Source organism: Saccopteryx bilineata, chromosome 11, assembly GCF_036850765.1.
Source record: "Saccopteryx bilineata isolate mSacBil1 chromosome 11, mSacBil1_pri_phased_curated, whole genome shotgun sequence".
NCBI lineage: Eukaryota > Metazoa > Chordata > Mammalia > Chiroptera > Emballonuridae > Saccopteryx > Saccopteryx bilineata.
This window is the reverse complement of record NC_089500.1, coordinates 68,495,053-68,518,165: the sequence shown is the minus strand read 5'-3', so window position 1 is coordinate 68,518,165 and position 23,113 is coordinate 68,495,053. Positions and strand designations below refer to the sequence as shown.

Below are 23,113 nucleotides of genomic sequence, written 5' to 3'. Positions count from 1 at the left end.
GCTCTGCCCCTCCCGGGCATCGCTCTGCCGCGACCAGAGCCACTCTAGCGCCTGGGGCAGAGGCCAAGGAGCCATCCCCAGCGCCCGGGCCATCTTTGCTCCAATGGAGCCTCGGCTGCGGGAGGGGAAGAGAGAGACAGAGAGGAAGGAGAGGGGGAGGGGTGGAGAAGCAAATGGGCACTTCTCCTATGTGCCCTGGCCGGGAATCGAACCCGGGTCCCCCGCACGCCAGGCCGACGCTCTACCGCTGAGCCAACTGGCCAGGGCCAATCACTACATATTTTTGATTATATATTTTTAAAATATTTCGCCTGAGGCCCTGGCCAGTTGGCTCAGCGGTAGAGCGTCGGCCTGGCGTGCGGGGGACCCGGGTTCGATTCCCGGCCAGGGCACATAGGAGAAGTGCCCGTTTGCTTCTCCACCCCTCCCCCTCTCCTTCCTCTCTGTCTCTCTCTTCCCCTCCCGCAGCCGAGGCTCCATTGGAGCAAAGATGGCCCGGGCGCTGGGGATGGCTCCTTGGCCCCTGCCCCAGGCGCTAGAGTGGCTCTGGTCGCGGCAGAGCGACGCCCCGGATGGGCAGAGCATCGCCCCCTGGTGGGCGTGCCGGGTGGATCCCAGTCGGGCGCATGCGGGAGTCTGTCTGACTGCCTCCCGGTTTCCAGTTTCAGAAAAATACAAAAAAAAAAAAAAAAAAAATGTAGTGATTAGCTTGATGAGTAAGAGACGGGCCAAAGGTGACCAATTCCAAGATCAACTTCCAACTTGAGCAACTGAGCTGGTACCCACTGAGATGATCAACCAGAAGGCACGTTTGCCGACAAGATGGTGAACTCAGTTTGAGTAGAAGTGCCTGAGGGATGTCTCACTGTTCTGGAGATGACTGGGACATGTGGGTCTAAAACTCAGAAGAGGTCTGGGCTGGAAATACTGACTTGGATGACACCAGAGATGGATGAAGCCACAGAAGGGATGAGAGTGTGTGGAGTGGGGAGTGCAGGGGGCTGAAGAGAGAACACTACATTTTAGGACTGTTCTGGTGTGCTTTTCACCGCAGAGAGCTTTGTGTTACTTTTTGGTTTCTAATCAAAGTAAATAGAGACACATTTTTATCCATCTGGTTTATTTTCCTATAGCTATAATTTTGGATCTGACACCCCTTCTTCATTTAAATTACCACTAAAGAAGGTCAGGAGGACAACTTCAGATTCAGGCTGGGAATGGGTTAAGCATGGAGAGGCTGGCATGGTGGTGGGAGGGTCAGGGTCTGAGCCCTCAGGAGTAACTTCCTGGCCCTCCCAGGGGGATGATGAAGACCGAGATGTCATCCCCGGAACCCAGCTTGTTGTTGGGGAGACGCCAGCCACGGTCCCGGGGCGTGCCCCGGGCCCCCAGGACCAGAGCTTGGGCCAGAGCCGTGTACCTGCCAGGAGCACATACGCACATTCATGTACTATCACGTACACAGGAAGACTGGTGCACAGGCCCTTCTCACTTCCCTTCACCTTTCCTTCCCCATGGTCACCCCTTTCTGCTACACAACCCCTACCTGCTGGGGTCATTGGGCTCATAGGTCGACAGCACTCTGTCCACAGTGGCAGCTACCTCACAGTCGCTGGTGACATCCCATAGCCCATCTGTCCCCAGGACTAGCACGTCATCAGGGCAGTGCTCATACTGTGTCAGGTCATACACTTGCACCTGGTGGGGAGAGAGGGTGGGGAGGGAGTTTGGGGGTAGAGGGACCTGGCCTAAAGCCAGCCCGAGCCCCAGAAGAGGGAAGGTGAGATGAAGGAGGCACCTGTACAGCTCACCTCCGGGAAGCAGGAGAGGAAGGGCTTGATGGGCAGGCTGGAACTGCAGACCTTGAGGTTGTGGTCTCCTAAGCCTCGGGTCACCCCAATGGTGGCCATTACTCGAGCCTCAAGAAGAAAAGGTGGGAGTGCTACAAAAAAACCCTCCCATACTCTGAAACCAGGGCCCCCCACCCCACCCTCAGGAGAACCTCCACCTCCCTAGAGAGCTCCTGGTGGGTCCTGCCCTCGCCCCCCTCTACCATGGAGTTTACCTTTTTGCCCTCCCCACAGACCAGAGGAAACCTGAGATCCTCCAGCTCGATCTTTTTGTAGGCCCTGGGGAGGAGGGAGTAGAGGAGGCATCACCCAGGCATCAAAGGCCCTCTCCCCTTGGAGCCACGCCCCTCACGCAAACCCTTAAGAAGGGCCACACCCCCCTAGCTCCCAGGCTGGCCCAGCCTCCAGCTTCCACCTCGCTGCTGGTGAGGAACTGGGTGCATTGCCACTGGAACGGGCCCAGCTCTGAGGGAAGTGTTACCAGCCGGTCATGTTCTGGTCCCGGTACAGCATCCTCTGGCCCAGCTCCTTGGGCTGAACTCTGCGGGGGAACTCAAGGTGGGTGAATTCACCACCTAGCAGCTCTGGTTTCAGGAAGCCCTGGGGTCAGGAGTGGCCGGATAGAACAGAGGGCCAGGGAGCATTAGATTTACAGGACGGTCTGGTGTCTGAGTGATTTTAATTATGATAGACCCTTAAATGGGATTCCCTAGGCACCACACACTGCCTGAGAGTAATAGCTATTAACTCTTTACTGCTCTCAACAACCCTTAAGGCAGGAACTCCTGATGCAGGTAAGGGAACTGTCCAAAGTCACACCATCAGCAAAGTACTCAAACCAGAATTCAATCCCAAGCAGTCCAGCTCCAGGGCCAGGGCTTAAAGCTCTAAAGCACACTACCTCTCAGGGGCCTTTGCTGTTCCCTCCCCACCTCTGCCTCCACTTCCTTCCGCAGCTGGAGCCAGGGTGGGAGCACCGGTACCGGAGCAGCCCACACTCCTTCCTGCGGGGTCCACCACCAGCTCAGCTCGTCCCTCTTCCCAGTAAGGAGCTGTCTGTCTCCATGCCGCGGGGTTGGGGAGACCTCCGGATGTACAGTGCAGATAGCCACAAGACTCAACAAAGAACGGGAGTCAGGAGTTTCGTTCCTACTTACAAGTAGCTGAAGACGCTGGCGCTCAGTCTCCGGGGTGAATTCCCGAGACATTGGAATGATTTCACCATTCCGGACAATGATGGCTCTGCCCAAAGAAAAGGCTGGGGCTTAGCTCTCCTTGGCCCCCTTGTGGAGAATTCCAGAAAGACCAAGCTTTCCCCATAATGACCCTTAGAATCTCATATCCAGACCCCCATCTTTCCTCCCCCTGGGACTATTTCAGGCCCTTCCTTTGACACCTCCAGACCCGCTCTGGTCTTTGATTTTTAACACCCACCACCTCTTTTCTGTTTCCCCTTTCCAGAATGTGACCCGTCTGGTCATTTTCAAAGCCCCGCGTACCTGCTGTCACCTGCATTGGCCACGTACACCTTGCCTAGCAAGTAGACCACAACCAGTGCGCAGCAGCCCCCCTCCACGTGGTGGCTACGCCGCTCCTGGGCCATCTGCTCATCCTGTCACACGAGGAAGGGTCAAAGGGGTAGATAAAGAAAAGGCTGCAGGCAGACAGCCACCCCCACCATCTGTAGAAGTAAAATGACCTAGCCAAGCTGCCTCGGAGAAGAGGAGGGAACCCTTCTGCTTCACCTCCAAACCAAGCTTGGCTCATGCTCTCAAAGGTGTTGTAGGTTCTCAGGGCCACCGCCTTAAGCCACCTGACTCCCACACAGAATTGACCAGGGTCTCAATCTGCCTAGCAGACACTTGGCGCGGATGACCCACTCACCATGAGCTGGAAGGCATTTTCAATGGCCCCCACTACCAGGCTGTCATGGGTCACTTCCTTCTGCGAAGACCAGCAGGTCTGAGGACCAACCAAATGAGAGGGATCCGAGGAACTTGGGGTCCCCAGGGTGGATGAGAAGCAGAGGGGAGGTGGCGAGGGGTCCTGGAGTATCTCTACTAGGTCCTTTAGCTGCTCCCGAATGTGACGATGCAGGAGCCTGGCGGCCATTTCAGCAGCTCCACCCCCTGCATGCCCATCAAACAGGCCCCAGTAATAGAAGCAGAGTCCCTGGTGAGAAAAAGTAGAAGTGTGTGAATGTATGTGTGAGTGTGAGTGTGTGTGTGTGTTTTATGCAGGGAGAAGAGCAAGCCTCTGGGCATCCGTACACACCAGAGAGGAGGTCAGAGCTTGCTAATAAAGGCAAATTAGATTTATTCACTCATTTACCAAAGGCCTACTTTGTATCAGAAAGTAAAGCATCAAAAAAACCGCCAAACTCAGAGGATGCTCACTATTTATGGATGATATATTTTAAGTGGGAAATTAAATTCTACTGATGTGGTAGAATCTAACTGATGCATGCCAGACAAAGGTTCTGTGCCAGAAGGTAGAAAGCTAGTGAGTTAGGAGGTAGGTCTACGTGTTTCAGATTTAAAACTGGGTACTTAGAATTCCTGGCAAGAGGTGTCAGCCTGTCCCTGGAGGCTAGGAAGGGTATTGGGGGATTACCTGGTTTTGGTTAGGTCCCTTAGGAGTCCCTGAAACACTCTTCCGACCTTCCACATACACCACTTCACAGCAAGCCTGGTCCTCATTGTGCCGGCTCTTGCCAGCATTGATGACCCTGCCAGGCCAGAGTGACCACATCAGGTTGGACACCAGACCAGGTCCTGGAATAACCCCCACCTTAGACATACACACTCCCTCTGGCCTGCTGGCCAAGCTGGGAAAGGTCACAGCCACCGGGATCCAGGCCAGAGTGAGGAGGAGAAGGGAGGCAGGGAGAGGCACAGGGAGTTCTGTCTAGGTGCCTGGCCCTGCCACCTCATAGAAAGGCAGGCAGCAGCACCTGCCTGCCTCAGGTCTCCATCTCTGGCTAAGCTGGCATCCCTAATGGTGTTGCCGGGGCAGGGGCCTGTGGGAGCATGAGGTTTTACTTCCCTGTTTGCCAAGACCCTACCTCCCACCCTGAAACCCAATCAATTCTTACAGCCTTGTCCACAGCACCCCACCCTCATGGTGGGGCACACCCACCATTATCCTAAAACCACCCGGTAAAAGTTTCTGCTGCTTTGGCATGAGGAAGTGCTCCAGCCCAGATTCGGAAAGAGGAATTGAAATAGGGTAGGAGTGGAAGCCCACCTGGACTGCGCAAGAGTCCCATAACCAACAACTCATCCAAAACAGGAAGCTAAAGAGCTGGTGAGGCGGCTACGGGTCCATCAGCCACCACCCTCGGCGAAATCAGCACCCCCATCTCCCTCAACGCTCCGCTTTCTCAGCCCAGACATTAAAAATACACATTGCATGGGAACAAGCGGGCTGCTCCCACTAGGGGCCCACTTTTTTTTGCCTGGCCAGCGCAAGTCCACTCGTGGAGAGGAGGTCCAAGGGGACCCTCCCTCTACTTCCAGGGGCGGTCCCAGCCCCCACCCCAGGGGAAGCCAGCGGCCGCCAGGTGTCGCGGGCTATTTCTGGGTGTGGAGGGGGAGGGGAACGATAAGAGGGACAGGGAACTGGGGCGCGGGGGTCGGGAAGTTCGGGAGCGAGGCTTCCCAGCCTCTATCTCCTCTGTTGAACAGACCCCCTGCTACATGAAACCCCTCCTCCCTGAGCTACTGAACCGCCGGGCCGAAACTGAGAACGGGCCAACTCATCTTTTGTAGGGCCCTCCACCCTCGGGGCCCTGGGAGGGAACACGGTCCCTGAGGCGGCGAGGGTGAGGGGAGTCAGCGACCTGGAAGGTTTGAGGAAGGCTGCACAGACCCGAGAAAGGGCTGGGAAGGGGTGCGGCCCGCAGCCCGGAGGACAGGAAGGGATCTGGGAAAAGGGAGCTGCTGGCACTCAGCGCGGCGAGGGGGACGCACCCCAGCTCCCAGGATTCCGGGGTGAGGAGGGGGATGGCGGCGGGAACTCCCATCCTAATTAGGGTACCCCCAGGGATGCTCACTCGGCGTAGCCCGTGCTCCAGGGCAGGCGACGGCCGGTGTCCGGGGGACTTTGCACAGCCCGGCCAGCGTGGTCGTCGGCGCGACGAAGCCCCCCTGGGCTCAACTGCAGAAAGGTCGGTCTGGAGAAGCTCGCTCGAGCCTCTGGGGTCTTTGCGGGCGCCGAGCTCCCGCTCCCAGGCTTCCCCGGAGGGCTCTTGGGCGCTTCGGGAGGGGCGGCAGGTAGGGCCGAGATCGCGCTGGGCTGGTCCGGAGACTTGGGGCGCGGGGGCGGGGCGCCCCCGGAGCTCACCAGGTGCGCCACGGCTGAGCGCACCCGGTTTAGCATGCTGCCTCCCTGCCCCGCCCTCGGCCGTGGCCCCGCCCCTAGAGCTCGCGGTGGGCGGTGCTCGCTCCGGCCCGCTCTCCCCGGCCATTGGCTCTCGGCGGGCAGGGCGGGTCCCGGGCAAAACTTCCTCCCGCTGTGGGCCAGCCGGGAACCCCTTTACGAGCTTGGAACCTCTTCTCGCCCCATTTCGCCTTCGCCCCGCCTCCGTTTCTTTGGGGAAGGATCGGTCTGCTGCTGTGAGAGGGGGACGGAGGAAAGGAAACCCCATTTCAGCCGTGCTCTAGATTAGATATCAGCTAGAACCTCCCCATTGTGACGGTAGGGTAGTGTGTCCTCGCCCTCGGTTCCGTGTGGCCTGCCTACCCGAAGTGTGATGGGGCTGGGGTTGACGACCTTGGAGCGAAACCAGCCGTTTTGGGGACTAGTGGGTGCGAAACACCTGGTATCACAACACCTCCGGCTGGGGTTGCTGGAGTGAGAGTTATAGCGAGCGAGCTGGTGTTTGGGGTGGTGACCGTGCAGGCTGGGGCCGACCATCCTGAACTAGGAGAGCTGCAAGTTCCCGGGCTCCCTGAAGACCACCTCGATCTGGGAGAGATCCCACTTCACTTTCTTTCTCAGGACCCGATTTTTCCCACATTTAGACCTTTCCTGACATCAGTACTAGTTAGTAAGGATAATAGTAGTAACTACCATATTGAAGACTTGCTACTTGGTAGGCCCTCTACCAAGTACTTTCCATATGTTAGGCCATTTATATAACACACCACACCTTCGAAGCGGGTTTTTTATTTCTTTTTACTGATGACACTCTTGTCATTTTACATGGCTTGTCCTAAAAGGTCGCGCAGCCAATGAAAGATTCACACCCATGTCAGTGCCCTAGGCGCCCAAAACCCCATTCTGTCTTAAGAACCAAGCTGATTTGTAGGGGTCAGGGAGGAAGGGTTAAAAGAGAGGTGGATAGTAGAAAAGTAGGAGTTCCTCCTCTACCACCGCCTCCCCTCCTCTTAAGGCAGAGAAGCCAGAACAGTCTGGGGATGCTGAACAAGTTCTGTGTCTGCCTCCAGGGGGAGACAGAGGCCAGGCTAAACTTCCAGCCTCGGAAGGAGCCGGCGATAGCAGGGAGTTAGTTCATCACTAGGCCTCCAGAGACACCCACTATCCAACCTCTGGTCCAAATGGGGATGAGGCCCATGTGACCCTAATGCAAGTCAGGGTTAGCCTTCAAGGACCACTAGCATCCAGTCCACGGTTGTGACTCCACCTCTAGGTTTTCTAGGCAGTGTGCGTCCTGACCATAATCCTCTCTGTTCAGGAGCTAGTGCCCCCTAAAGTGTGGCTTTCCTGGCAGCCCTTAGATAAAAACCTCATAATGGTCACTCAGGTTTTTAAACTTTTTGTAATTATGCCTTCGCTCCGGGCAAAGAGAGCCAAAGGAAAAGAAGTCACAATAAAAAAAAGTCAGCCTAGCCTGGCCTGTGGTGGCGCAGTGGATAAAGCATGGACCTGGAAATGCTGAGGTCGCCGGTTCAAAACCCTGGGCTTGCCTGGTCAAGGCACATATGGGAGTTGATGCTTCCAGCTCCTCCCCCCTGTCTCTCTCTCCTCTCTCTGTCTCTCTCTCTCTCCTCTCTAAAATGAATAAATAAAATAAAAAATAAATAAAAGACGTAACAAAACCTTGTCTAAAAAAAAAATCAGCCTAACCAGGTGGTAGTGCAGTGGATAGAGCATTGACCTGGGATGAGGAGGACCCAGAATCAAAACCCCAAGGTTTCTGGCTTGAGTGTGGGCTCATCCAGCTTGAGTGAATGCTCACCTGCTTGAGCACAGGGTCTCCAGCTTAAGCGTGAGACCATAGACATAACCCCATGATCGCTGAGTTGAGCCCAAAGGTTTCTGGCTTGAAGCCCAAGGTCACTGGCTCAGCTGGAGCCCCCAGGTCAAGGCACAAATGAGAAAGCAATCAATGAACAACAAAGGTGCCACAACGAAGAATTGATGCTTCTCATCTCTCCCCTTTCCTGTCTGTCTGTCTCTTTTATTAAAAGAGAGAGAGAGAGAGAGAGAGAGAGAGTGAGAAGAAAAACATTCATCTAAAGGCATAGAGTATCACAGGCAGATAAGGGGCATAATACTGCTGCGGGTATTTCCTTTCTGTTTGAAAAAAACTGGAAGCAGCACTCAGACCAATGGCATAAACACCTGCAGCAAACCAAAGACTGAAGAAAACATATAACAGCCTGGCTATTTTTATTATTAATGGGACAGTTTGCTTACCACTTTTCTGTGTCACCCAGCTCCCTAATCCCTGCTCTTTGCAGCACGCAGCAGGGTGCGGCTGCAAATGGGCCACAGAGCCAGGGCCCAGAGACTCCTCGTTCCAGCACCAGATGGTCAGCAAGGATGTCAACAACTCTCTTGGGCTCCAGTACAGCCGGTTGGCCATACCCAAATCTGTCCTCTCCCTGAATCTCTGACCTGTTCTTGTTATCATCACATCTCCTCCACTCTCAGATTGTCCCTCCCTGAGGCATCAGAGAGTGAAAATGAAAAAAAGGTGAGGGTGAGAAGGGAAAAAGCAAACTGCTGAGAAATGAGACCAGGTTCCAGGCCTCAGCTAGAGTGGGGATTGAGCATCCTCAAGATAGGCTTTTTAGGCCCTGGCCGGTTGGCTCAGTGGTAGAGCATCGGCCTAGCGTGCAGGAGTCCCAGGCACACAGGAGAAGCGCCCATCTGCTTCTCCATCCCTCCCCCTCTCCTTCCTCTGTTTCTCTCTTCCCCTCTCTCAGCCAAGGCTCCACTGGAGCAAAGTTGGCCTGGGCACTGGGATGGCTCCATGCCCTCTGCCTCAGGCGCTAGAATGGCTCTGGTTGCAACAGAGCAACGCCCCAGATGGGCAGAGCATCGCCCTCTGGTGGGCATGCCGGGTGGATCCCGGTCGGGCGCATGCGGGAGTCTGTCTGACTGCTTCCCCGTTTCCAACTTCAGAAAAATAAAAAAAAAAAAAAAAAAAAAAAGATAGGCTCTTTATCCAGGCTACATGCAGTGGCTCCGAGCTCAGAATTGAGCTTCTTCCTCTTGCCTCGCCCCTCCCTCCCCATTACCCCAACCACTAAGTCCTCTTAACCTAAGAGGGTTGTCCCTCTTAAGAGACAAATTCACAGACTACCTCCTTCTCCCATTTATCTAATAGTTGCACGTCCAAAATCTCACCCTGTAGGCCCTGGCCGGTTGGCTCAGCGGTAGAGCGTCGGCCTGGCGAGCAAGGGGTCCCGGGTTTGATTCCCGGCCAGGGCACAAAGGAGAAGCGCCCATCTGCTTCTCCACCCCCCCCCCTTCCTCTCTGTCTCTCTCTTTCCCTCCGGCAGCCAAGGCTCCATTGGAGCAGGGATGGCCAGGGTGCTGGGGATGGCTCCTTGGCCTCTGCTCCAGGCGCTAGAGTGGCTCTGTTGGCGACAGAGCGACTCCCCGGAGGGGCAGAGCATCGCCCCCTGGTGGGCAGAGCGTCGCCCCCTGGTGGGCGTGCCAGGTGGATCCCGGTCGGGAGCATGCCGGAGTCTGTCTGACTGTCTCTCCCTGTTTCCAGTTCGGAAAAATACAAAAAAAAAAATCTCACCCTGTAAAGAATTATAAAATTGTAATTATAGTGCTATTTTTATGATAAAGAAACTGGGTCTCAGAGTTTGGTTCCCAAGTTGGGGTTCACATCCTCATCCACGGGGACCAGCCTAGTAGCCCTCCTGCCTGTCCTGCTTCTACCCTCATACCTCCCGCCTCCCCTAGTCCTGTCCACCCTTGAGGACATCACTCCTAGGGTAACGGTTGTTTGCTACTCCTGAGTTTTGACATTTAAACACGGGAGGGCTCACATATCTAGAAGAGCATTGTAGAGTAGAATTTTGTGCAATCATAGGAATATTCTCTATCTTTTGTGCCCAATACTGTGTAGTCCCTAGCTATATGTGGCTCCTGACCACTTTATATGTGGTGAGTGTGACTGGGAACCTCTATTTAAAATTTTTATTTGATTTGTATTTACATTTATGGTTAGTGGCTATCTTATTGGTGCAGTTCTAGTATCTTCAAGGCTCAAAACCCCTGAGGGTCTGCGCAATCACTCCTCACACTCCGTCCCCCCACCCCCGGAAGCCCCAATACCTGGAGAGCTTTGGGGACCTCGCTGAGGGACCCCAGCCTTCAGAGGGATGTTCAGTGTACTCTCTCATCCTGCCTCGGCCGCCAGGGGCCGCTGCGCCCGCCGCCCGCCGCCCGCCGGACCGAGCGCAGTGCACGGCGTCCTGCGCTGTCCTGGAGGAGGCGGGGGTGCCCGCCTGCGGCTGGCGGACAGAGGCGGCCCCTTGCAAGGAGGACGCGGCTGCAGCGCGACTGCGCGCTCCCAGGCCTGCGGGTGGGAGCCTCGGAGGGACCCCGGCTGAGCTCGGTCGAGCTGGCCGGGCGGGCGGGCGGGCCCAGAGCTCCCCCCGGGCGCAGAGCGGGCCCCGACAGGACCGTGATGCCAGTTTGGCCAGAGCCCCGTTGCCTCGGGGACGCAGCAACTTGGTGAGGGGCACAGGGCTCCGGACTATACAGCACCCGAGCTGGCCGCTCCCGCCGGATGTCGCCTGTCGGAGTCTTGGTCCCGGCCCAGGAGCGAGGAGAATCTCAGGCCGTTGGGTGGGACCAGTGACACAGACGTGGGACAGGTAGGTTCCAGGGACGGGGGCTCAGAATTTGCAGGATTGAGTGGGCGTGGGGGCGGGAGAGGGGATGCGGAGGAAGGTGGGGAAAGGAGAAAGGTTCTTGTGGTTCCCATCCTCAGCCCAGGCTGGTATGCCGACTGCTAAATCAGCCTCCCCATGGCCTGGATTGTGGGTGGGGGAAACAGGTTGGGAAACTGAGGCAGGAGTGTGGAAACCCAAGAACAAACCCCAGAAGCTTCTTTCTCCAGTTCTCACCGAGGGAGGAAACAGAATGCTAGAAAATCCAGCCTAAATGCCCTTTGGGTCTTTCCGGTCTTGGGGTTCAGGAGAAATAGGAGAGTTGGGCTAGAGGGTGTGGCAGCTCAGAGAAATGGGATGGGGACCACCTGGGATAGGACAACCCTGCATTTGTAGTGATGAAACTGAAGGTCCCAGATGGGGACGCGAGAGGATGCCAATCAGAGGAGAGGTACATCCGGAAGGATGGACGCTCTCTGCCCACAGAGCAAGCACACCCGTTCCCCATGGTGTCAGCACCACTTCCTCCCTCTGGCCCGTTGGTCTTCTCTGGGTTCTCACTCTGGGAACCTAGGACACAGAGTTCTGGCTTCTTCCTGGGCCACACCTTCTTACCTACTTTGGCCTACCTCCCTTTGGAGGCTGAGGGAGGAGAGGTCTTAGGAAGAAATGGAGAAGCCGTTGGGGCTGGGGCCTCTGACTCTCTGGGCCTCAGGGAGTTGTAGGACCCCCGTCCTAGCCCTGCACAGTAGGAATGAGGGTTGAGCCACCTCCGTGCCAGTCCAGGAAGCAGGTGTCAGGTGGGTGGAAGGTAGCAGCAAAGAGGATTCAGGACCTCACGGGTCTTTCCTGGGTGCCTTTGTATGGCATCCTGTCAGATTCTGCTTAGGAACCCTGCCCGGCCTCCGGCTCCCTCCCAAGGCCAGACAGGTGACAGCGTTAGTTCTCAGACAGCTCCTGCAATCAGCCCTGCTTTCCTCCCGGGACACAGAAACTCCTTTAGTTACTCTTGTCAGGATCCGCCCTTCACATCTCCAGAATCTTTGAGGACCCCTTCACATTTCCAGGGCAGAGGAGAGACTGCCCCCTGCCCTGGCACCGTGGGGAACAGCCTCAGAACTGGGCTCTGCTTCAGCGCTCAGCCTACCCCCTTGCCCTCACCCAGGCCCCCCTTAGCCCCTGCAGTGCCATAGACTCTCTCTGTCCATTGCAAACCCCTAAGAATCTCTCTTCCTTATCTAGGTAGATTGAGTCTGAGGCCAGTGGATGAACAGACAGAAGCTGAAATATCCCCAAAAAGGTGAGTGAGGAACAGGTGAAGATGGAGAGAAGAGAGGTGGGCAGATATCCAGCATCTTACCCAAGGGAGCTGCCAGGTCCTGGCATTTGGATTGGCCTCTGGTGTTCCCAGCACTAGGCTGGCACCTGTGGGAACCAAGCGATGCCCGGGGGACCCAGCAGCTCCCAGCTACTCTGTATTTCTGCTTCTTGGGATTCCATCCATTTCTAGCCTATCCTCTGGGACAGAGTTGGGAGGCCCGAGTCATCGAGGCTGGAGGAGCAGAAGGAAAGGGCAGGAGAGCAGAAGCAGGGTCGTGCATTGGGACTGGAACAGGCTTCTGTGCTCTGTCACCCACACGCTGCCTGGCTTTGGGCAAATCATTTGACTTCTATTAGCCTCAGTTTAAATTTGTTTTTAATTGAATTGCTAGGATGTCCCTGCAGTTCAAAACCCAAAATGTAAAAGCATGACAGGGACAAAAATAAGTTTCTCTCTACTTTTATCTCCCAGCCAACCAGTTAACCCTTTTGGTGGCAACCAATATTACCAGGATTATTTCTGTACATTTCCAGAGCTAGTTTATGCATATTGGAGCAACACATACAATGACTCCTTTTACATGGTTTTCTACACACCATCTTGCACTTTGCTTTCCCCCCCTAAATGGTGGATTATTGTTAGAGATCATTGTATACCTTAGTACATAAAGTGTCTCCTCATTCTTTTTTACATCTGCCTGGATGGGACTGCATTTGTACAGATGCTCCCCAATATATCTAGCCAGTCCTTGATTACTGGTTGTTTAGGTAGTGTCCGGGCTTCTTGAGTATCAGATTGCTCATCTGAAAAATAGCTATACTTAATTCTACTTTGTAGGGTAACCATGAAGGATTCAAGACGCCCTTTGAAAAGTGTCTGGGTCAAGTGCTCCAAAAATGAGTCAGCATTATGGCTTCTCCCGAGTCACAGCCCTCCATGGGACCATGTCTGGTTCATCCTTCAAGACATCTCCCTTCCTGCTCACTTTCCTGCTAGGAAAGCACTAACTACCTCCTTTTTTTCTTCCTTTTTTTTTTTTTAAGAGACAGAGACAATCAGGAAGGGAGAGAGATTAGAAGCATCAACTCATAGTTGTGGAACCTTAGTTGTTCATTGATTGCTTTCTCATATATGCCTTGACCTGGGGAGGGGGCTCCAGCCCAGCCAGTGACCCCTGCTCAAGGCAGCAACTTTGGGCTCAAGCCAGCGACCTTGGGCTTCAAGCCAGAGACCTTTGGGCTCAAGCTAGCGACCATGGGGTCATGTCTATAATCCCATGCTCAAGCCAGCAACCTGCACTCAAACTGCTGAGCCCGCGCTCAAACCAGTGACCTCAGGGTTTTGAACCTGTGTCCTCAGCATCCCAGGCCAACCCGCTATCCACTGCGCCACTGCCTGGTCAGGCAGCACTCACTACTTTCTACAGTGAATTTGGGCCAGGCTGAGAATGGCTTGGGGACAAGGTGTGAACACTGCCCACCTGCGTGCCTTCCAGAGCACAGGGCACAAAGGCACTGGGGCTGGGTGCTGGGTGGGGAGTTCTTGCCTGGAGTCGAGCAAAGTGTGTGCTTCTCTCTGCAGGATGCATGAGAGGGCCACGTGGAACTGGAGCACGGGCGGCTGGCTGCTGGCACTTTGCCTGGCCTGGCTGTGGATCCTCCTGGCCTCAGCTTCCTTGCAGCCTCCAACTCCCACAGGTTTGGGGGAGGTGGTGCGGCCCGGGTGGGGGTTCCCCAAGATACCTGGAGTGCCGGACACCACCCCAATATACAGGCAGAGGTCTGAGGTGGAGTAAAACCCACTGATTCTAGGGATTCTGGCTCCTCCTCTGCTCTCCATTCACCCAGGAAACTGCCCTCTGCTGTGCCAGTCATGGGAAGGCGTGGGCAGACCCAGTGCTCACCTTCCCTTTGGGGCCGGAAGGTGTTCTGCAGGGAGAGAGGCCCCAGGGTGGGGGCTTGAGTACAGCCTCCTGGCCTGATTCTGTGGTTTTCCTTCTGGGATGGCTAAGCCTGTGTAAGCGGATGATCCTGCCCATGAGTTTTAAGCCCCGGGGCCCCTGCCCTCCTGGGAGGAAGACAGGAGGTGTGGGCTGGGGTGGCACTCATCTTTCTTCTGCTCAAGGGCCAGGCTCTGCCACAGGGCGACGAGTGTGGCCTCACTAGGGAAGAGGGAAGGACAGGGACTCTGAAGCAGCAGGAAGATTTCCTCATTTCCTCAGTCTTCTCCCCTGAGCTGGGAGGAGGGGCTGGAGGGGTGCCCAGGGCAGGGAGAGGAGGGCAGGGGCGCGGGCCTGGGCCGGGTGCCTGAACCTGGGCGGGCCCCTTTCAGTCCCCGTGAAGCAGGGCACCTGCGAGGTGACAGCTTCCCATCGCTGCTGCAACCGGAACCGCATTGAGGAACGCTCCCAAACTGTCAAGTGCTCTTGTTCTTCGGGCCAGGTGGCTGGCACCACGCGGGCCAGGCCCTCCTGCGTGGACGGTGAGTGAGAGGCCAGAGGCCCGCACCCGGCCAGGAGGGCCTGATCAGACAGATGAGAAGGTCTGTCTCGGCCTCACCATCTGCTTGGGGACACAATGTCCTACTCATCTCAGGGCTTCCGTATCGGGCCTCAGATGTGGGGGAAACCTCTGGGGGAGGGCAGGCATGACCCCTGTATTTCATAGGCGAGGAAGGCTCCCGCAGGCACATGCTTCCTCTCCGGCTGGCTCTCACTGCCTGGCACACACACGTGTCCCCTCACAGGGGTCCTCTGACACCTCCTGTCAGACTGGTCGCCTCCCACTCACTCCTGCAGACACTGCCTTCTCTGACCGCTCCTTCCCGGCTCCACACTGGCCTTCCGGTCCTTCTCAAGCCGGCCTCCGGGCACGCGGGAGCCCCTTATCCGTGCAAGTCTGCACTCCCGCCCCCTTTCCCACACTCCACCCATGCTTATTTTCTCACGCTCACGTGGCAGCACTATAAACATGCCTGCCAGCACGCGCACACACACACACACACCTGCTTGTGCACTCGTCTTTGGACCCCTCTGACCGGCTCACACACTTGCTCACATACACCAAGGGGTATGTTGGGACTATGCCTCTCTGCTGATGTGGTGGTTCAGCTGGAGGGGTTGCCTTGGACACAGCGTCCCCTGCCTTCACCCCACACTGTCATCGGTCTGATGCAGGGGTCAGCGGGATTGAGGTTGATATGGTTACAGGGAAAGGCAGGGCTCAAAGCCAGTCAGTCGTGTTGGAAACATGCGCCTTGTTCCGTCCCGCGCCCTTGGCCACATGCTGCACGCCCGCGAGCTTAGCGCCGCCCCCATTGCCTTCTCTCCCTCAGCCTCCATCGTCCTGCAGAGGTGGTGGTGCCACATGGAGCCCTGCCTGCCCGGGGAGGAGTGCAGAGTGCTCCCAGACCTGTCGGGGTGGAGCTGTAGCAGTGGGCACAAAGTCAAAACTACCAAGGTACCCGGGGTGGACACTGCCCTCCTAGTGTTCCCCTTCACCTGGGGTGGCAGGGGGGGGCACAGGAGCCCTGGGAGGTGTTGGTGTCCTAAAGTGAGGTCTGCCAACCATGTGGGCACATCCCCAGATAGTCCCCCCAAGTCTCTTGACTCTGGGGACTGGAGTCAGAGCCCCTGGATTTGAAATGCCATGTGGACGTCCTTCTGGACAAATTTCCTGATGCTTCATGTGTTTTGGTTTGCTCCTTCACCTGGAGTGAGTTTGCCTCTTGGAAAATGTCAGGTCCATAAGAACAAAGTAGAGAATTGAGGCAGTTATCCAGATAATTCCGAAGGGACTCTACAGTAGCCACTCTGCCCACCCAGCCCTGCTGCAGACCCTGCCCCATACTCCCAGGATCCCCTGCAGTTCACCCCTGCCTTCCTCTAGTCCAACTGCAGTGTTGTGAGCCAGGAGAATTCACAACCTGAAGAACAAGGGGTAATTAAAATTGTATCAAACTCCTCAGCAAGTCCAGGTGTGTCAGGTTCATCGGTTGCGTGGCTCTGTATTGCCATCTGTACAAATGATACCGTGGGGTGAGCCAGAGCTCCGCTTCTGCCTCGCCTCGCCACCAGCACACAAGGAAAAAAAACAAGCGCCTTTGGGTTTCTGAAGAGAGCAACATTTTCAGAGAGCACAGAACAGAGGGAGCTACAGCAAGAAAAAGTGTGGTTGGATATAAAAGAGAGCTTCCTATGCTCAAGCAGGCCAGGGAGTCACCATTCTGAGTATATTTAAGACCAGAAGAGAGTGAGATACACACCCCCCCCAACACACACAGAGCTGGTGACATTTGTCACTGTTTTATAGTTTGGGATTGTAAACTGTAGATCACTATACTTGCATTTTCAGTAACTAATCTGAAGCACACTGTGCCTGGTTTATGGGCCACCTGCCCACACTCTCACAGGCTGGACTTCATTAGGGGGACATGCCGCCAACTAGCACGGCTAGTAATTCCAGGTCCTGAGTGGGATCTGCGCAGAATTAAGAAAATAGGCTTAGAGTAAAAGGATGGACTCGGGAGGTCTCTGCAATGCTGATGGCAAGAACAGAGTGTGCCCAACACCCGCTTCCTGCTTTATTTATAGGGCAAAGTGACCATTAGCAAATCAAAGAGATCTGTGATCACATTTCCAAGGCAACCCAAGAATTCTACCAAGTGCAGAAAGCCCCCACCATACATAACATCTTAACTTCACACAACAAAGGATAGAAGAAACTTGCCTCCAGTCTTTCTGGGGAACATGGGGGGTAGTGTAAACAATCCAGCACCACAGCTTAACAGCCTTTTGCAACCTAATCAGGCAAGTGAGGTGGGGGGTTGGGCAGACTGTCAGCTTGCAGCCAGTTCCCCACACCTCTGTCCCCCAAAAATTTAAACTGCAAAAACCCTGTTGGCTTTTGGTCCCCAACAGGCACAGGATGGCAGCAGTGACCTCCACATGACCTGCATGTCCTGGGGGTTATTTGTTGCCTTCTCTAACCTTCCCTCCTCGCTTGCTCTCTAGGTGACACGATAGCTCTTGGGGTCGTGGCCTGGGCAGGACAGCTAGACTGAGCCATGGACTGGCACCTCGTATGCAGTTATCAGCCAGCAAATTTGGAGGTTCGCTTACCTGGACACATGTCCCATGCCCGATGCAGCATCACTTTTTCCAGGAGCGTTTCGGTGAGGCCGCTCAGCAGAGATGGACAGATCTCCAGCCACGTGCCTGGTGTTGTGCTGGGTGCTCAGGGGGACACAGAAGAAGGTCAAAATACAATACCTGCCCTCAAGGAATGGCCAGTCAAGTCGGAGAGTAGTCGACAAAGGACAATTTAGATACCAGACCGCAGCTTCTGGGACATAGGCTCTGGGCATGTTGAAGATTTGGGGCTGAGACTCCCACAGCTTTTCCGCCACCCCCTGGCCACACAACACGAAAACAAGAGGTCACAGTCACCGTGCACCACTTCCTTCCCTCACGTAAGTCCAGATCCCCGGCACGCTGCTAACACGTTGCAGGAAGACACTTCCCCCTGTGCCAGGCCGGCTGTATGGCTTTTGGATGGGGCTGGCTTGACCTGGGGAAGGAACGCAGCGATGAAGCCAAACTTTCCAGCAAAGCTTTCACAGAGGTGTAGGGGATGGACAGGACCTTAAAATCACCGCCATCCACACACTTTCAGTTTTTATTTGTTTGCTTGTTTGCTTGTTTGAACAGATGCGGGAACAAGTCAGAGAGAGGTGAGGTGACTTGCCCAAGGCCTCGCAGCTTGGTCCTCCCAACTGTCTAAGGCTGCTGACCTTTCAACTTAGCCTGGATGGTGGACTCCAACCGGGTCTTCCACGTTGCTTTTATCTGAAGATGAGGTACTTCAAAGAACTGGCTGAACGGCAGTATTTTTCTCTGGGAACCCTACAGCAGGAACTTTTTCCAAAGCACTGTTCTATCTGAAATAATCAGAATACCTACACACCGGATGCGGGGCCACCGGATCTCCACCCTGCCTTCAGCTCAGAAGATTCAAAACAGGCCCCCTAGCAGCGCAGAGGTCACTCAGCTCCATGACAGCTGGGACACCCTGAGCTGGCAACCCCGTTGCCTGTTCGGACCCATCTCTTCCAGAATCCTTAGGCGGCAACATTCAGAGGCTCTGGCTGGTCAGCCCTTCCAAGGTCCTGCTGGGCTCGATGGGACCTCTGTCCAGGGTTGAGGGCTGACACAGACAGGCTGACACACACACAGGCTTCAGGGACTCAGAGACAGGGTGTTGGTATCTCATCAGTAAGGATTTCAATGACTGCAGGGATCGGCCAGGATGGCCAGATTGCAGATTGGGGTGGGGGGTATCCATAGAGACTAGCCGGGCAATGCTGAATTCTGACCTTCAGACAATGGGTTGGGCCTGAGTCTCTATCCCTACCGGCTTCTTTCCCTCCCTCAACTCCCGCCCCTTGCAGAAGAGCCAAGGCTATTCCCCCCACTCCAGAGGTTATCTTCTTGTTTTTGCTTTGTCTTGTTTGGGTAACGGGATGGACAACGATGCCATCTCCTTCCTCATTAGACTGTGAATAGCGGAACTCTGGCAACTTTGAATCTCTGCCCACAGTGAGGTCACAGGGTGGGTGGTCAAGGAGTAGGTCACAGGTTCTCATAACCTCCTTCGAGGTTGGGGAGTAGATCGTGGGTTAGCAAACTTTCTAGAAAGGCCAGATGGTAAATATTTTAGGGTTCGAAGGTGGCCCTCACTCACCTCTGCAGCTTAGCTCCGCCTGCCAGCCTCCTGGGCAGTCAGTGCAGTGGGAGCCCGAGCAGGAGGTCTGTGCTGGTTTTGTTTTTCTCCTAATGCTCTTTGAGAGATGGGTGAGTGAATTATTTAGGCTACAAATGAGACAGCTTTTTTTTTTTTTTTTTTTTTTACAAACAAGAGTCAGACAGTAAGAGCCTGCCCTGCCGCAGATAAGGAGGTGGGCTTCTCCACTCCCTCCCCACCCCTTGGCACTGTCTGGGAAGAGGGGAGAGGGCTCCAGCCCCCTGCCCATCCGCTGTGTCCACAAACCCCTGGGCTCTGAGAGAGCAGGGGTGTTGCTATGCAAACCCCATCCCCTCTCTGCTGCCCACCATCACCAGCCCGTGCCCCCATCAAAGTCCAAGCCCCCTGAGCCTCCCTGACCTCCTGTCCTTGCTCACAGAGACTTTTCCTTTGGCAAACGCTGAAATTTGCTGATTCCCTTTTTAACCCCTTGCAGCCTCCGGTTCCTCCTGACCTATCCAGATATTTATTTGCTGGGCTTTGAGGGCTGTCCTTTCCGTGGCCAGGAGAGTGAGCCCCGCACAGGAGGTCTGGTGAGGGAGGAAAAGCATCCAGAAGCGGATTAAGATCGGTTGAGGCCCTGGGGGCAGAAGGAAATATTGGGCCCCTTAAAAAAAAGAGAGAGAGAGACAGGGAAAATAAAAATACATGTTAACATATTTTTAAATAAATAGATAATATTATGTACTATTAATGTTAAAATTGCACATATGAAACCAACTTGGTGTTACTAGAAAAAACTGTCAAGTTGGGGTTTTGCGGGGCCCTTCAGAAGTCGGGGCCCAGAGCATGCACCTGGTGAGCCCGCCATTAAATCAGCCTCTGAAAATAAATAAATATACAAATAAATCAATCAGCCTTTGAAAACACCCATCTCTCAACAGGAGCTCCCTGGGGACCTCTTTCCAACTAAGGAAATATGTGTGCACATTTTGTAGCTACTTCAGTGGCAGCTTAGGAATGCACATTAGTTTTTCTAGAGCACAGGTATCTTGAGGCATTGGTCTTCCTTTCCTCCCCTTAGTGGGGTCAGATCTCAGATTCCCCAAAGTTAGCTTGCGTTTACACCCCTCCTTAAGAAGGCCACCAACTACGGGAGATCATGTGGCTAACTTCTCTGACCTCCTGGCAGATTCATTGAGGTCTGTGAGTGACATCCTAATTAATGGCCTCAGACAGTTACCAAAAGTTGAGGCTGCAATTGCCTAAAATCACAAGCTTAGAGCTAGAAGGGATGTTAGAGATTGATTAACCAACTCCCTTATTAGACAGATGAGGAGAGAGAGAGAGACTCAGAGAGATTAGGTGATTCCCTCAAAGTCATACAGCAAGCTCGTGGCAATGCCTAGGGATCCGGACAAGTGCTCTTTGCACTTTATTCCAGTACAGATGAGGAGGCAAAAGCCAGGATTTTAGCGAGGATGGATGTGAGCGTCTCATTCCCAAATCACCCAACCCTGTGAGTGCAAGGGGACAGAACAAAGAAGAATGGGGAGGATGTAGAGATGTGTATACGAGACACAGAAAGAGGCAAGGAGGGACAAGAAGGAAGGATTGAAATCACTCATTCAAAACATCAAAACAGTACAAAATTATCAGGACAAAACTGATGCCACATCCAAAGCAGTTGACTTTTGCCCTTTTTGGAGGAGACAGACTAGAGTCCCTACCAACCTTTGGAAGACCTGTGAAGACAGTCTTGATGGCTTCTGTGTTCTTTAGATCCTAGTATAGAGGTCTGTAAACTAAGGCCCCTGGGCCAAATCTGGCCCAATGACTTTGTAAATAAAGTTTTATTGGAACGTAACTGTGTTCATCTATTTATTATTATCTGTGACTACTTTCCTGCTACAATAGCAGAGCTGAGTCATTGCAAAAAGACCTTATGGCCCTAAAATATATACTACTGGACCATTTATAGAAAACTTGAAAAAAAAAAAAAAAAAAAAAAAAAAGAAAACTTGGCCAACCCCTTCCCTGGCATTTTTACCGAATTTTTCTCAGTACGCCCTTACAAACTGGAAAATTATGACTCTATGCTGTATTTCTAGGTGTCCCCTTTAATCACTTCCAGTGCCATTTGTGAGATCTAACAACCAAGAAATGAAGACATAAAGATTAAGACAGAGGCCAAGAGAAAGACTTGAAGCAGATGAATGCTTCCCTGGTACGTTGTTACACCCCAGATCAGCTCAGTTCATATTTTGCAAGTTAATGCAACTTCTACTTTTAAACTTAAAGTAACTGCATGTGCACCCATGTGTAAAGATGTAATTGTATATGCTCATATGCTGCTGGTATTTCTGTGCCTCTGTGGATTTTTTTTTTTTTCATTTTTCTGAAGCTGGAAACAGGGAGAGACAGTCAGACAGACTCCCGCATGCGCCCGACCGGGATCCACCCGGCACGCCCACCAGGGGCGACGCTCTGCCCACCAGGGGGCGATGCTCTGCCCATCCTGGGCGTCGCCATGTTGCGACCAGAGCCACTCTAGCACCTGGGGCAGAGGCCACAGAGCCATCCCCAGCGCCCGGGCCATCTTTGCTCCAATGGAGCCTTGGCTGCGGGAGGGGAAGAGAGAGACAGAGGGAAAGCGCGGCGGAAGGGTGGAGAAGCAAATGGGTGCTTCTCCTGTGTGCCCTGGCTGGAAATCGAACCCGGGTCCTCCGCACGCTAGGCCGACGCTCTACCGCTGAGCCAACCGGCCAGGGCTGCCTCTGTGGATTTTTAGTATCTCCATGCCCGTAAGCAAGGCTGATCTTAAAAATATATAAACTAGTTCAGTATAGTGACCAACTGATCAAGAAGTCAGTCTATGTGTCAGACTAGGGCATACTGGCTGCACAAAGCCTAGCACGTTCCCACAGCCTACTGTGGCTGTGAGGGCCTCCAGGACAGAGGAGGGCTCATTTCTCCTTTCCCTCCGTGTGAGCAGCGACTGGTTCTGGACTTCTTTGGGCTTGTGATTTGTCACTGTGTTTGAGTCTAGGTATGTGCATGGGTATAGAAATTACTGGACTCAAATGGCTGTAAAATTGTATTTGGAATAAACATGTAGACTGCTCATAAGGAGGACCAGGCAATGACCTTTGAAGCCTTACACAAGGTTACAAACTCCCCTTCAGTCTGGCTTAGGGGAAGAGGATTCCTACCATCTCCAAGGGCTGGAGTGACCTTTGGTGATTGGCAATAACACCATCACTTCTATTAGTGACTATCTACCATGGATCAGGCACCCCATGCTAGACTCTATATAGGTGACAGTATGTCAAACGAGAGCCTTTCCATCTCAAAATTTGGACAGAGGCCCCAAAGGTCAGGAAAAGAGACCTAGGTATCAACTATTCTCAACTATTCCCACATTCCAATTCAAGGTGCTAGCCCATTTCTACAAATTTGTAAACAGAATGGTCAATAATAATAGTCCATGACCCACCTTACTGTGTAAGGTGGGGCTAAGAGTTCAGCCTGAAAGACAGGTGACAATGAAGATCTCTTCAGTTTTATAAAATTATTTATCTGCCTAGGATAATTCTATGTATGTAAAATATATTAATATAGATATCTATATTAATATAGATATATTAATATAGATATTTTCTTTTCTTTTTAAAAAATGTATTTATTGATTTCAGAGGGAGAAGGAGAGACAGAAAGACAGACAGAAACATCAATCTGTTCCTGTGTGTGCCCTGACTGGGGATCGAACCTGCAACCTTAGCGTATCGGAACAGCACTCCAACCAACCGAGCTATCTAGCCAGGGCAAAAAAACCTCAAGTATTTTCAAAAGAGGAAAGCTTGAGACAAGTTCAAGGAAGTAGTTAGCTGAGGCTGGAATAAAGGGTAAGGATAGATGATAAGAGATAGAAGGTAAAAGCTGAAAAGTGGTCAAGAGTAAGCTAAGAAAGAAGCTGGATGCTATGCAGTTTGAATTTCACCTCAAGATAATGGAGAACCTTGCAAGGGCCCAGGAAGACTGGCAGAGGCAGGTCTCCATATTAGAGATATGTTTGTGTTGACTCGAGAAAGTAAATAT

At 53.6% G+C, this 23,113-nt stretch overlaps 2 protein-coding genes across 4 annotated transcripts; one reads left to right on the top strand and one right to left on the bottom strand.

Annotated features, from left to right (window-relative positions):
* Window positions 1-1,119: 1,119 nt before the first annotated feature.
* PPM1J (protein phosphatase, Mg2+/Mn2+ dependent 1J) lies at window positions 1,120-6,243 on the bottom strand. The gene is made up of 10 exons (XM_066246507.1): window positions 5,905-6,243; window positions 4,464-4,578; window positions 3,735-4,022; window positions 3,350-3,462; window positions 3,008-3,092; window positions 2,332-2,450; window positions 2,066-2,129; window positions 1,812-1,919; window positions 1,547-1,698; window positions 1,120-1,420 (listed from the first exon to the last, which is right to left on the bottom strand). Exons 1-10 carry the CDS (start codon window positions 6,228-6,230, stop codon window positions 1,273-1,275), a joined length of 1,518 nt encoding a protein of 505 aa, XP_066102604.1. The 5' UTR covers window positions 6,231-6,243; the 3' UTR covers window positions 1,120-1,272.
* Window positions 6,244-10,572: 4,329 nt separating this feature from the next.
* On the top strand, window positions 10,573-20,882 carry TAFA3 (TAFA chemokine like family member 3). 3 transcript variants are annotated; one of them, XR_010727506.1, is made up of 7 exons: window positions 10,805-10,943; window positions 12,201-12,254; window positions 13,857-13,972; window positions 14,607-14,756; window positions 15,609-15,733; window positions 17,287-17,744; window positions 17,983-20,882. XR_010727506.1 is itself a non-coding variant. In XM_066247048.1 (6 exons), the coding sequence occupies exons 3-6, from the start codon at window positions 13,858-13,860 to the stop codon at window positions 17,296-17,298; spliced, it is 402 nt and encodes a 133-aa protein (XP_066103145.1). In that variant the 5' UTR covers window positions 10,573-10,939; window positions 12,201-12,254; window position 13,857; the 3' UTR covers window positions 17,299-20,882. The 3 variants fall into 3 exon arrangements, 2 of the variants coding, with proteins under 2 accessions (XP_066103145.1, XP_066103144.1); XM_066247048.1 differs by having other exon boundaries at window positions 10,573-10,939; window positions 17,287-20,882; XM_066247047.1 differs by having other exon boundaries at window positions 17,287-20,882.
* Window positions 20,883-23,113: the final 2,231 nt, after the last annotated feature.

Bases quoted from the DNA above. Each gene is read 5' to 3' on its own strand.
- TAFA3 (XM_066247048.1), top strand. From the start codon at position 13,858: ATGCATGAGAGGGCCACGTGGAACTGGAGCACGGGCGGCTGGCTGCTG. The intron at 13,973-14,606 runs GTTTGGGGGAGG...GGCCCCTTTCAG, and splicing joins GCAGCCTCCAACTCCCACAG to TCCCCGTGAAGCAGGGCACC. The intron at 14,757-15,608 runs GTGAGTGAGAGG...TCTCTCCCTCAG, and splicing joins CAGGCCCTCCTGCGTGGACG to CCTCCATCGTCCTGCAGAGG.
- PPM1J (XM_066246507.1), bottom strand. From the start codon at position 6,230: ATGCTAAACCGGGTGCGCTCAGCCGTGGCGCACCTGGTGAGCTCCGGG. The intron at 3,463-3,734 runs GTGAGTGGGTCA...CTCGTGTGACAG, and splicing joins AAAATGCCTTCCAGCTCATG to GATGAGCAGATGGCCCAGGA. The intron at 3,093-3,349 runs GTACGCGGGGCT...TTCTTTGGGCAG, and splicing joins GCCAATGCAGGTGACAGCAG to AGCCATCATTGTCCGGAATG.